The sequence below is a fragment of the Mycetomoellerius zeteki genome, unplaced genomic scaffold (assembly GCF_001594055.1).
Source record: "Mycetomoellerius zeteki isolate Tzet28-1 unplaced genomic scaffold, Tzet1.0 scaffold471, whole genome shotgun sequence".
NCBI classification, from domain to species: Eukaryota; Metazoa; Arthropoda; class Insecta; order Hymenoptera; family Formicidae; genus Mycetomoellerius; species Mycetomoellerius zeteki.
In genome coordinates, this window is record NW_017257470.1 from 916,686 (window position 1) to 930,972 (window position 14,287).

The window sequence follows — 14,287 nt, forward strand, 5'->3', positions numbered from 1 at the left end:
TACGACTTTATCAATGTATACATGAGGTATATTAATTTTGCTATCACTTACCCAGATAACAAAATGCCTGGCACAGTAACTGCACTTTGTACTTATGATTTGTATTTACTCATAGTACTTTAAATACTCTGAGAATTCATGAGAAATTACAAGTATGAGCGTATGAGCGAGATGACGCGAATATTCAAATTATTCACGAGCAGCCATGACAGTTACGTGTATTATAATTGTCAAATAAACAGCGCATTAAGTATGCAATATTATCCCTTCACATTAATGATATGATAAGGAAAGTAAATCCACATTTCATTGAATGTTAAGTACGTATGATTGAACACTGTATTTATTTATTATATAAATTTTTACAAACTGTTATTAAATAATCTCAAAATAATCGCATGTTACAGGATTCTTTATTTTCATTGTTATTACATTCACGTTAAGAGATTACGTTAATTCAATAAAATTTCTTTTGTGAACAACTTTTTAATAATAATTAAATAAATAATGAACGCAACGGTCTTAATTTTTAATTTGAATTGTTATGATAGTTATTGTGTTTGACAATCAATATTATTTTCTAATTAATATAGACAATTCTTAAAATAACATTCAAAATATCAATTCAATAATTTTTTAATTCATTAAAAAATGGTTTAATTATTCGCAATAAATGTTACATAAATATATAAAATATTATATACAAGATGTTCAATAACTATTACCACCTGAAATATTTTCGAATATATAAGGTCTAGAGAAACATTTACAACCAAAATTGCACGATATGAAGGGAGCTAGTATAAGGCGATAATAATTTTTTCCCAAGTGGAGGCGCTTAGAAGATTTGAAGATCAACTTAATTTTTTTAAGTGGAATTATATAAATTTTTTTACATATGATTTCCCTAATTATTCTTCATATAAAAGTATTAAGATAATAGCATCGAAAAATCGATGCAATAGTTTACGAGATATTTTATATTTTATTCTGGCACATATTGACATAAAATGTTAAATAACTCCTAAATTAATAATTTTTTGATAATTGTACTTTAATACTTTTATGAACAGAATAATGAGGTTAAGTCGTAGAAAATTGACCAATCAATTATTCTTCTCATATTCAACTGTAATTGTTAATTTTCTACGACTTAAGACCTTATGACTTCTATTGTAGACCCCGCGTAAAATCTAGCGTGAAAAATATGACACTCGGATCATTTTGATTCGTGGTGACCTTGAAGGGATATAGGGTGACCCAGACCACCCGCAAGAGCCGGCATGTACATATTCCTCATGAAAAAGTGAGTTGAAAATGTCAATAGCAAAATGTTAATAGTTTAGTAATATCAATAGTTCTTAAACAGTGAGCCTTTAAAAATGTTTAGCAACAGGGCATAAAGTTCGCGCTGTTAGGTGCGGCGTAACTAAGCGGCCGGCTGCGCAAACGCTTTGACAAATACCGCTAAACGGCACGATACCGAACAAGTATTGCAAAGGTGAAATCTCTACTAACATCTACTGCAGTATTCTTAAATTGAGTCAATCGCTTGGTAATATTGAATTTTCAAAAAACGAAATGTTATTCGATTCAAACTGTGTGTTAAATAAAACCAATTTTTTCAAATACATATCAAATTGGAAATTTTTCTTGTGAAATTTTTCTTTTCACCCAAGCAATTTATGGAATAAACTAGAACGTTATTAGTGCATTATGTACATGAAAATCTGTACCTTATTAATGTTGTTTCAACAAACATAATATTGTGTACACAAAACGTGTGTTAAATTGTTAAACTCTGTGCTAGTACTTTTAAATTATTTGTTTAATAAACAAACAATTATTATATATCATGTAATAGATGTTTGGGATAATATATCATGTAATTGAAAAATTGAAATCGAACTTTGATTTTTGGTCAGCTTTTTCAAATTTTACACTACTGTGCGACGTTTAATTTTGTCGTTTGCAAAGATAGAAGGACAAGAGGATGCCGTTTCGCTTTCGTCGGGCAGTTATAACGCAGTAAAGACTGAAGAGCCTCCGCACAGATAACCAATTATCCGCAGAGAGGGGACCGAAATACGACAGATGCGTCCCGACGCGATTCGCCGTGATGGCGCGCCGTCACAATCGTCGGATTAGCGCAAATCCTCATGGATCGGTTAGATGCAATTAAGTGCATCGTGCGTGGACAAGAACGAAATGTTCGCACAGGCTCCCGCGGGGCTTGTACTTGAACTCTCGCACGCAAATGTTGCTACTCCAACAACAAAGGCTGTATCTTCCTTTGTGTTCAAAAATGAAAATTTTGAGAGCTGAAGTTAATATATTTGTTTTTCACTAAACATTATTTCTTTCATTATTTTATAATGTGTTTCATTCCCTTAATATATTCGTCAGTCAAATATGCACATTACGATTCAACAAACGCAAGTAGACATTTTTGTTACTTTGACGTCAAAATGGCAAGAAATGTTAGTTTGTTTGGGAAATAGAGGGTGGAGAGGAAGAGTAAGAAAAAGAGAAAGGAAAAAGAGAGAGAAGGGGAGGAAGAGAAGGAGAGGAAAAGAAAGGAGGAGGATCGAGAAGGAGAGAGAGGAAGAGAAAAAGGAAGGGAGGAAGAAAAGAGAATCATATACAATGTCGAAATTAAAGAGAAATTATCGGTAGCGCGAATCATCCGGGGTTAATATCGAGTTAAACATTGAGCCATGTGGGCAAAGTTGAGTAAACTCATCCTATAATGCTGAGCCACAACGTAGAATGGTGTAATGTCGAATCCGCCGGGGGCCCATCGAGAGCTAACCGAAGAACCGCCGCTACGGCCGCCGTTGCCGCATCGGCGACGAGTTATATCCGGATATCTGAACCGGTGGTAAAGCCGGTGGCGCTCGTACGAGGAACTATTACTGTCCCTTGGGAACAACCATCCATCTCCATCGGATCCTTCTCATGCGCGAGTCGGAATCGGCCGCTTCGGTCTCGCTTGTCCCACTCCATGTTAGGAATACGCAGGCGCATGCAACACTCGATATGCTAGCTATTAACCCTCCGTGCGTGCGTGCTTTTTGAAAAATGAACAAGCTCGGCTTCGTGACTGAAATGTAAAGTGGCGTCGTGCCCGACGGTCCTCGAAAGCCGAAACCGATGATATCCGCGATATACAATTCTTTTCCCATCACGGATTGAGTTGCCAGACTGTTAACGAGTGCGTCGATGAACTATTGTGCGCGAAGGATATTTGACCATAACGAATATTGTTATCTCTTCAATGCTCTTGTGTATCATATAATCTCCCGTATCGTAGAAAATGAAATCGCATTTATGCCCAACTTGTTTGATTAAAATTCTACTCATTAAAGTTCTACTCGAATAAATTATTTTGATACGAAGACCTCGAAACAGGAGCAGCAATCAGTACATTTAGGAGACCACATTATCAAAATGCCATACTATCGCTTTAACTTTGCATAATTCAAAATGTATACAAAAAAAAATTATGTTAAACAACATATTAAAATATACATACTATATTTGTGTAACAATATACGCTTAAGTTTAAGAAAGATGAGGTAGCATGTGTAATTATATAAATGCTAAAGTATACCTTAAAAACGTTTCGAAACGTTTGAAAGTAAAAATGCTTTGTAATAAATACTGACTATTGTGTATTGATATAATAACGTCATCCCAAATAGAAATAGCACAGCAGCGCTTCCAAAGCGCTAAAAAAGCGATTATATGTGCTACTTGGGATGGTATAACTACGACTTACAATTAGTGAACAAATAATTTCATAAATAACCACTAGAATTCGCTACCTAACAGCGGAGATATTAAGCAGATCCATGACATCTACACTGACATAATACTACTAATTCCTACCACCTTCTTCTCTAAAAAATCTCGAATAGTTCATCCTATATGTTCAATTCATACGAATATAAATAATACATTTCGATCATTAAAACTTCGACTCACCTGTATATCAGCTTTCGTCTAACACTCCTCTTGAAAAAACCACTGCAGCCATTGCAGGCGAGTATTCCATAATGTTTACCGGAACTAGTGTCGCCGCAGACCACGCATATAAGGCCGAGACTACGTGGTGGTTTGCTGCCATGCTGTGGTTGCTGCGGCTGCTGTTGTTGTTGCTGTTGCTGATGCTGTACCTGACCCAGCAAGTGCGGATGACCGTTCCCAAGCGCAGTTAGGTATGGTGATCGGGCTAGAGGAAAGTCCGTCGGCAAAGGCATAAGGATCGTGGCTTGACGTAGAGCCCGTCGCTCCCAACGGACTGTAACGTTCCGGCAAACCTGGGGAAATGACGCTGCTCTCTCCGGAGTCTGGAATGCGAATTTATTTACATAATTTTTGCAATAATTAAGATCTGATAAAAAGGAGAAAAAGAAATACTACAATTAATGTAACAGTTAAATAATGTAATTTTGTCTGTTTACTTAATTATTTTAAAGCATAATATGTTTACTTAATCATTTATTCTATCATTAATTATTATATAGCAAAGATTTCTCGCTTTAAATATGAATAAATAATATATGTGTAATCTCCCGGAAAAAAAATGGCCATATGTGATCATGTATAAGTTATCCTTGGTGGAAAAATTTCACTGAAACCATGTTGAAACATTTTTCAGCGAAATTTCAGCAAAATTTTAGCATTTCAGAAAAATTTTAGTTTAACTTCAGAGACTTTTAACTAAAAAATTCATTTTCAGCAAAATTTTAGCAGTTCATAAAAATTTCAGTTTATTTTCAGCGATTTTTCAGTATGTTAATTGAAAATGTGAAATTTCAGCAAATTTTCAGCAATTTCGCTGAAATTGTATTATTTTCAACGAAATTTTAGTAAAATTTTTCCACCAGAGTTTTGACCTGACATAGTCATGTACGATCATATACGATCACACATGGTTATGTGCGCCATATTCACCCGTACTTGGTCAAACATGATTATTAGGGTGGCCCTTATACTTGGTGAAAAAAAAAATTTCACGTATTTGTTTGCCGATCTCCCCAGAACAATACCAAATATTAAAAAATCATTATAGAAAATAATCTCTGTAAAAAAATTTTTTATTGCAATTGGATAAAAGGAACATATGCCGACGGACATATACCTTGTAACATAAAATTTGACATTAGAATGTCAATATTAATAATAGTCCTATTTCAACGAAGAAAACTTGCAATAATTGCAAAATGGCTTTATTAGTAGATATGAATAGCCAGATGCTAAAAATTTATGTATGAATGTATACGACTATGTACTATGTAAATAATCATGTATCGTGCAAAGAGTTCAGTATGCTACTGTATGGAATTACTGTATATATATGATCATGGATAATCGTATGATAACTCACATACGTTCATGTATGGTTCCATACAAATCGTACGTGAATGTATATAACCATGCACGAATATATGCACTCAACCATTCATGATTATATATTAGCATTCAAAATTGTACATTATTTAATGCATGATTTTGTATGTCCATGTATAATCATGTACAATCATACATGGACCATTTTTTTCCGGGATTATTTTAAACGTATTTTAAGATACAAGAAGAGAAAATGTATATACTACTTTTAAGATTTGTAAGACGATACGAAAGCGACTTAAAAAGTATTTGTTTAATGAAAATATCCTATTTGTTTAATGAAAATATAGAGGCCAAAATTATAATGTCTGTACTTTTTTTTAGTAGTTTAAAATTCAATCGAATTCATGTATATTGTTGGATTGTTGCACTGTTGTGCCGTTGCGCCTAAAGGCTCTTTCATCAACTTCTGGTTAAATTAATCGACGATCAACTCGCAGAAGTGCAACAGTAATTTAAAGTATCAGGACATCTCCTCTCTCTTTCTCTTCTGACACAAACTGTATTTAGTTCTCTCGTTGGCAATCATGATGATTGCATCTATCGATTAGTGTTAAGGAGATCTTAAAGTCGTTCATATTATTACCGACTAAACACAATAATTTTTATATAAAAATTACTTATTTTTTTCTCTTTTACAGATTTGAAAATCTTTTTCCAAGATTAAAATATACGCATTAATACGTGTCTGTGAGGTAGAGTTCATGCCAAGAACGAAAAAAATTGTTAAATCGAGATCTTTATCATTTCTTACTCCAATATGACGTAGATCATTATCGTAGCATTTGCTTGATATAAAAGTTTTGCAATCTTGCGAAATTGTAGTCCACAGACTAATAGTTTACATGCACAAACAACACAAATTTTCTTCTTAAAGGTATTCAAAATGCGTGTCTAAACTAAAGGATAGTCAATATTTTCAATACTTAAAAAATATATGAAAAGGTCTTTTTTATTTTTTACTGATTGAAGACATGCAAATTAGAAAAAAATATTACTTTTTTTTTGTTAAATACATACAATATGAATTTGTTTTTACGGATACGTGACAGTATATTAATTTCTTATTACTTATAAGTTACAACCTGTCTAAATTAACGAGTTTGGTATCAAAAGGGTATTGAGTTCAAAGAACATGTTAATTATACAAATTATAACTGTAAACGATCTGTATCAATAACAAAAGGATCCAATACGAGTAGAGAATTATAAGTTAATGTATATTGTTTCCATATAGGCGTCGCCACGTCGAAATTTTTTAAAAAGAACTCCTAAAAAGAAAAATTATATCGAGATAATTCGCAATCGGCAAATTATTATTGTTGCATTCTTCAATATTAACACTCAAATTTATAGTTTTGTAGCAAACTTAATGCAGTTGCAGAGACCACAATTCAACGACAGTGTCTTTGAATTTTTTCGGGGAATGTGCGATCACTAAAAATAGTGAAACAATTTTTGTAATTCGACAATCACTTCATATTTCTTCATTTCAGATCGAAACATCGAATAATTTCGTACTTTTATTAAACGCATTTGTAGAGGTATTTGCACGCAAATTACAAATATAAAATAAAATTGGAATTGTTAATAATATTAGTTTGATCCTTGCGCAATTTAATTGAAAATATCGTTCGATTGTTAAATTACCTCGCGCTTACTTGTGATTATAACTTTAATTACAGTTTTAATTATAACGAGCTCCAATTTAGCTGAATTACTTATGGCATTTACATATTTCTATTAATTTAATTCATTACATTTTCAATGAGACAAAAAGGCAACAGTTTTTAACATTATAACTTTTTACAACTTTGCGCATAATATAAAAATTAGTTTTATTTACTATATATTAAATAATTACTTTATTTTAAACGAAAATCAATATAATTCTTTGTGTATCGCCATATCGCGACCAAGCGGGAAAAAATAAAATTAGATCATTTCCTCAACTGCAGTTATAGGTATCTGTGGCAATTCATTATCTTTTTCGGTTGCAGAACCACTTCTTGGCGATACGATGAAAGGTTCGAGATTTATGATCAAAATATCATTTTTCCACAATCAGTTCGGCGTTTTCATTTCGAGCAATCGACCGTTACTTTCGGCTTAATCCCAGAAATCCCTTTCGCAGTTTCGGGCGACCAACCCTAGCCAGGGCAGATCGTAAAATCCCTGCCACATCCTTGATTGATTTCGAGGAACAAGGGTCGTCAAATACCCGATCGCACATCAAATTGCGCATACCATCTAACGTCTACTAAAAAACAAAAATATGTTCTACTGACAAGCGGCGAAATTCTCTTAACATTTCTTCTAAGCGAAAAATCTTACATGAAGTATATATTTGTATTTATAATACGTATTCATTTATAAAAAAGTAAAGTTATGATCACGAGTACATTTCTTTATAGGAAATTCCACTACAGTAACTTGAATAGCCTTTTAAAATAAAATGATACGTTAAGAGATAAGTATGCGGCTTCACCACGAGATGGACGTGCTATTCGTAAGAAGAAAACATTAAGGAGTTCTATAAGAAGATGTATCTACGGAAATCGAGTTGGAGTCTTTTGCATAAAAAAAAAATATTTTATTCTTTTGTGATATCCTCTTAATGTTAGAGAATTTTCCTGATATATGGCCTCAAAAGGATACTCTAAAAAATAGAAAACTATCATGTAACTACAAAATGCAAGGTAAATTAGATTTAAGATTGCACTAGATTTAAGATTCTTTTTAATGCTAGAAGAATCTTCTAGCTGAAAGAATCTGTAAATTATAGATATCTAAATTAAAAGTTTTCTCATAACTTTCTCGATAAAGGAGATCCTGACGGATTCTTCCCTTTTCCATTCGGAATACAAGACACCTTGTGTTTAGCGGTTGTGTAACAGATGTGTAACAGCAGTTAAACATCATATGTAGGTGTATCTTTAAGATCATTTAAATATTTAATTTCAATTAAAGAAAATTGAAATTAATAACAGTAAAAAATATTAAAAATAATTAACTGCTGTTAACATAAATGCGTGACTTAATTATAACGATGAATTATAAAATTTATATTTAAGTAACTAAAACGCAATGAAATTCGCAGACGTTATCTTGGCATCATCCTGTCAATCCATATGATAAATCTTAAACGGATTTTATCTGACCTCGCGGTATTAACGAGGCCGAAACAAATTTTCAATCGAGTTTGTGGTCGGTTGACAAATATGATTCCGGTGAGATCTCGTATTTTACTGAAGACACCGACGCGGCGGCGGCGGCGTGACTAATAAAGTCGAGGCGTCGCGTTGCGTCGGCTGGCTTCGCGGTTGGTCCATAGACTCACAATCCGCGAATCCGAGTTCGATTCTGCTCCTTACACACACGGTTTTCCACGTTAAAAATTAGTTTTGTGTCTTGATTAAGGGGCAACATAATTATTCCATCCGATGTCGACAACCTGCTTAAAGATTTCGTGACGAGTTTCATCTTAAAACGATACTAAGAATTGATGTGAGTCTGAACTGAGTATTTGCTAAGTATGGCTTCTGTCACCGAAGTGGCATAACTAGGTGGCACACTAAATCATTTAATCCTCCTTATCGCATAGTCATCAATTCAACTATCTCGTCGTATTCTTCGCTATAAATTTTCAAGGATTGTAATTACGTTTTGTAAAGTAACTTTAATTGAAACGAACGTGCTATTAGACGCGAATAAAAATAGAGCAAAATGTTGTGACATAGCAATCTAAGTATTTATTTACGCCAAATGAAAATGTTTGAAAAATGTATTTGATGCAGTTAAATAAATATTCCCAATTGATATTCGTTTACATTATAGAAATATCTATATTTACGGAGAAAAAATTGTGATAGGTTCCGAAAATTTTGATTGAAGTAATTCTGCAGGTTGATGACGCGTGTTGCCCTACGCGTGTTACACAGGAATCGTCCCGGTCCCTTCATTCATTTGATATAAATATTTATATTCGAGCGCTCTTACTTCCTGAGCTTTTTCCAAACTCATTTCTCGATGTAAATATTGTTTGCCTTCGCAATCCATCGGTAAGCCTTCGGGGACGCAAAGGAGGAACAAAGATTTCCGTAGGGTGCCTGTGAAGCTATCAAATACAGTAACTTTGCGGTCAGAGAAAGAGATACTCTACCAAAATTTCTCTTCTTTTCAACATCTTGAAAACCCAAACCTTATTAGTATTTTCGAACACGTTTGCTACTCAAATAATCTGACTGTCGAAATGTTTTTGATCATTATCAAATCACGTCAGACGGTCGATGTTAATCTTATTGTAATTTAACTCACGTGACTTTGTATAAGCGTACGAGCTTTTCGATCTCGTTAACATACCCCCTAATCCCGATTACTAGAATATATTCCAAAGTGCTGATTCAATCTTTAGATAAAGGATTTGTTCGATGATAAGATCCTTTTTTCGGTAAATAAGATGTTGAGATACAATCGATTTATGATAACTATCTTTTCATTCATAAATCGGTGACAGTCGATCATCGATTAATATTTTTATATTTAGCATTACATAACTAGAGTATTATAGACAATTGTAAAATTATATTTCATTTTAAAATTAGTTTTATATATAGTATGTATATATATTTAAAAAATATATACATATATCTAAGAACGCGCATACATACACATACACGCTATTGCAAATTATGGCATTAAGCTAATCAAATCTCATTCCAGCGCAATCTGTCGATCGCGCGGGGTTAACTGAAAGGAGAAAAATGATGGCCCAATATAAAATACACACCCACTGTAAGCCACCCGCGCCGAGAGTAACGCACGCGAAAGCAGGGGCATCAAATTTCATTAGCATATCAATGCTGGTGGATGGCAAGGCGCCACCTGCGCCCTCGTATTATAGGATCATCGGGAAAAGCTAGAGGGAGTCATTGTGAATGGGGCCAGGGATTGCACTAGTTAGAAAGATAAAAAAAATTTGTTCCTCGTTTTCGATACATTTTTGCTAATTTCAACAATGCATCGCGAATGCAATAATAGTGAGCATTTCTTACGCTTTTACTATTTTTATTAAAAGAAACACGTTACTTATAAATGTTATTACATAATTGCCCTTATTAAAAAATAAAAAAACAACTACGTTGCAAAAGTGTATGTGTATTCATTTTCCAAAAGCCAGAAAGAAAGAACAAATCTTTCATTTGTTATCAAAGCTAACAAAGTAGTTACCGAAACGATAATATTTGATGTTGACAAATGTAATATTAACATAGCTATTTACCAAGTATTTATATATATATAATAATAAATAAATACAAGTTAATACTACAACTATACAGAGAAACATATTGGGTGTGTTCAGCAGAACGCAACTGTTGCTCAACTGATAAGTTGTAACATTGAGTGTTCTGTTGAATGCTCTTATAATATTAACTATTGCGTGCGTGATAAAAGAATCTAATTTTTACGATATGCAGAAAATATTTTTTACTTATAAAATAATATTTGAACTATTATTTATACACATTTTTAATTTTCCATTGACAGTGATAGACAGCAGAAATTTTTTATGTGCATTAAAAATATCTGTATCACATTGTAAATTACATTGCCATATGTATATTATGTACTTCAAAGAATGATACATTGGAAACAGCCATTTTGCTCAATACGTTTTGATTGAAATTCAGCGTACTTAAAGTATACGCTGAGTTTCAATTTGCTGGAAATCATGGCAATCGCTGAGTAAACACGTTGAGACGTTGAGTGCGTTTAGAAGACTGTTCAGCAGATAATCATAAAATGATTGCAAAGCTGTTGCGTTCTACTGAATGCACCCAATGTGTTAATTATACAAAAATACGAAACAATAGAAGCAAAATACACGCACGCACACACATTATATATACATATAATAGATAAAAATTAATTATACTTTAAATAAAGTTTATTTAGATTTTACTTTAGATTAGATAAGATATTTAATGTCAGAGATAAAAAACCAGAATTGTAGTAAGAAGATGTATATTATATACATATATATGTTTTAGATCATTGACAATTTATACACTGTAAAAAATGTAATGCGATGTAAACTTAACACCATACAGTGTCTATATAATTCTCATCATGTTGGTGTCAAATTAACACCAACATAGTGTGGATTTAACACATGGATTTTAAATCTATATACCCATGGTGTTAAATCCACATCATGAATGTTGATATAAATACCAGAGGTTTTTAATTCACAAAAACCAGAGGTGTTAAATCGACACCAACGTTTTTTAAAATGTAATAAACTGAAAAATATCATAATTATTGAAGAAAAAATTAGTGAAAAGATTAGTGAAATGGGCAAAGAGAACCATTTCGCTAAGAAACGACGGATTGCGAAGCAATGGGTAGAATGCACACAGATTCACCCCCGCGATGGACTTTTATACGAGTTACAGTCGTGGGGTGGGATATAAATGGAAAAAGAGGGTAACACGTAGGCAACGCCATTATACCATTAGAATAATCAAATCTTGGATGACCCGACGCGAGCGGAAGGAGAAGAATCGTGCTTTGAAGCAAGTTTACGCATTACATTACGCAATACATTATGTATTACATTATGCCGTAAAAGAAATGTCGCGACAACATTAAGAAAATTAGAGTATGAAATATATATCTAAACATCTTCAATCATTTATAGCAAAAATTGCAATATATATGTGTATACATATATATTTATCACTGCCTCTTTTCCGACTAACAAATCTTTTTCATTTCATTTTTTGGATCTTGTCTAAATAAATCAATGTTATTGTTTTATTATCATTTATTGATAATTATCCTTATTTTTAGTTTCCATGTGTTAAAAGTGTTAAGATGCGTTACGATATATTATAACGCATACATCTATGTATTCCGCCTATCAAATACATGCTTTCTTTTTAATCCTTTCGACATGCATGATAACGCTTCGTATATCATAGCTCACCATATCCATCATCAAGGTTAAATAAAAAAACGCAACAAAAAATAATAATATTAATACTTTACATATATAAACAATAAAGAGCTAAACAAATTAATAATAAATTCAGTTAATCATCGCAAAATTTTTATTATACTTAAATATTATGTTTATATTGGTAGTTAAAATCATAAGAGTTTTATATCTGTACAATATGCTACATATACATATGAAAATGTTATGTACGCTAACACGCGTGTTTGACATATGCTATAAATAAATCTTAAATTATAATAAATTGTTCAACGTTAATAATTCATTAAAAATTAAATAAAAACTATTATCCTTCCTTAAAAACATTATCCAATTAATTAAAATACACCTTTTTTCTGTTCATTTATTACGCTCCGTGTACATATATTAATTATTGACAAATATAAACAAATATAAATAAAACACGGAAATGTATGCATGGAAATTATAGATCAATGTACCATCTAGAGGTTAAAACGTTATAAACCTGAGTTAATTTGACTTCCATGCACAATATAAAAGCTTTGAAAATTTATTAAATGTTCATACGTATGTATGTAATCTTGTTATTATATCTTTAACATTTAAATATACTTTTTGTGTTATCCTCACCGTGTCTAGCACTCAGTGGACTGGCGGGACTCCGTGGATGTTCCGAAGTCGTTTCATTCTGTGTTTGCTGATGTTGATGATCTTCAGTGGCCGTGACTGTCGCTGCCCCGTTCATAGTGCCTCCTCAAGCATTCGTTATCAGATGTCAAACGCACTAAAATCGTTATACAACTTCTTTATACCGTGACTTAACGATTTCAATATAAAATATAAAATATATAAACGCGCCGTTTAAATATGTTTCTCTTGCAACCTAGCAAAACTAACTTGTTTTAATACGAAATATCTATGAAATTAGTCCATAATTTCAATGAAGATTAAATTTAAGCAATTTTAACAAAAATATCACAATAAATTTAATGTATTTATTTTTGTAATTTAAAAAATCCTATTTCTAAGATTTTTAACTGATTTTAATACTTAAGTTAAAAAAAGATGATTGCAAATATTTTTTATAAACATTCTTTTCTAAAGTAAACATCAATTAAACAGTAATTTTTTTTAGTCTTCTTTAGCAATGTAACCATCTTATTAATATAGTTTTTATTTCTACCAAAAAGTTTTTCGTTCTTCTTAGTGACGAGAAACTTGATCCAGATTTTATTAAAAATCGTGATTTCAAAGTAAAGCTTTAATATGCTCATGGCCATTTAAAGATTATGCAGACTCACGCAGAGCAATTTAAGATTCAAAATCTACACTGTAAAACGTAGGTCACTTCTTTTGATCACTGATTTTTCACCCTCTTTATTCTATCACCAACTTCTTTAACCGCCCGACCCGATTCGATCTATAGTCCAGTTCTCCAATCCAATAATCACCGGTATCAGCGAATGGAACACTTTGGCAATCCTAAAAAAAGCCGAAAATTACGAGGCGCGATTACGTGACGTTGAACGTGAGGTGAGAAAAGATGTTTTGATACCGCGATTAGGATCAAGCCGGGGGTAAACGTTTACGCGCTATTGCGATCGACGTTCCGCTTTGAGATTGACGCGTAAGCGGAACGATCCTTCGTTGATGTTAGATTGGCGTATGATGTTTGCGGCATCCCTATCCGGGATCTGTCGGGCGAGTTGCTGTTACCCGTGGATGACGTTGGCGTCGCCGCCGACGTCGTCGTGGCGCTTGCCGTGCCGTCGGAGGCAGCGGGCAAGCAGCGCCCGACGCCGATTGGTCCGCCGGCACTTTTGAAGGCGGGATCAGGAGGCAATGCCGGAAAAACGACAAAAACGAGGAGCGGGAGGATTTAACCTATAAGCC

At 33.0% G+C, this 14,287-nt stretch overlaps 1 protein-coding gene across 1 annotated transcript in view; it reads right to left on the reverse strand.

Annotated features, from left to right (window-relative positions):
- LOC108727176 (photoreceptor-specific nuclear receptor) overlaps nt 1-13,902 on the reverse strand; it is a 34,961-nt gene extending 21,059 nt beyond the window's left edge. Inside the window, 4 exon segments of the mRNA XM_018455167.1 lie at nt 3,988-4,260; nt 4,262-4,352; nt 13,025-13,178; nt 13,696-13,902. Coding sequence (XP_018310669.1) covers nt 3,988-4,260; nt 4,262-4,352; nt 13,025-13,139 — 479 coding nt within the window. The 5' untranslated portion in view covers nt 13,140-13,178; nt 13,696-13,902.
- Nucleotides 13,903-14,287: the final 385 nt, after the last annotated feature.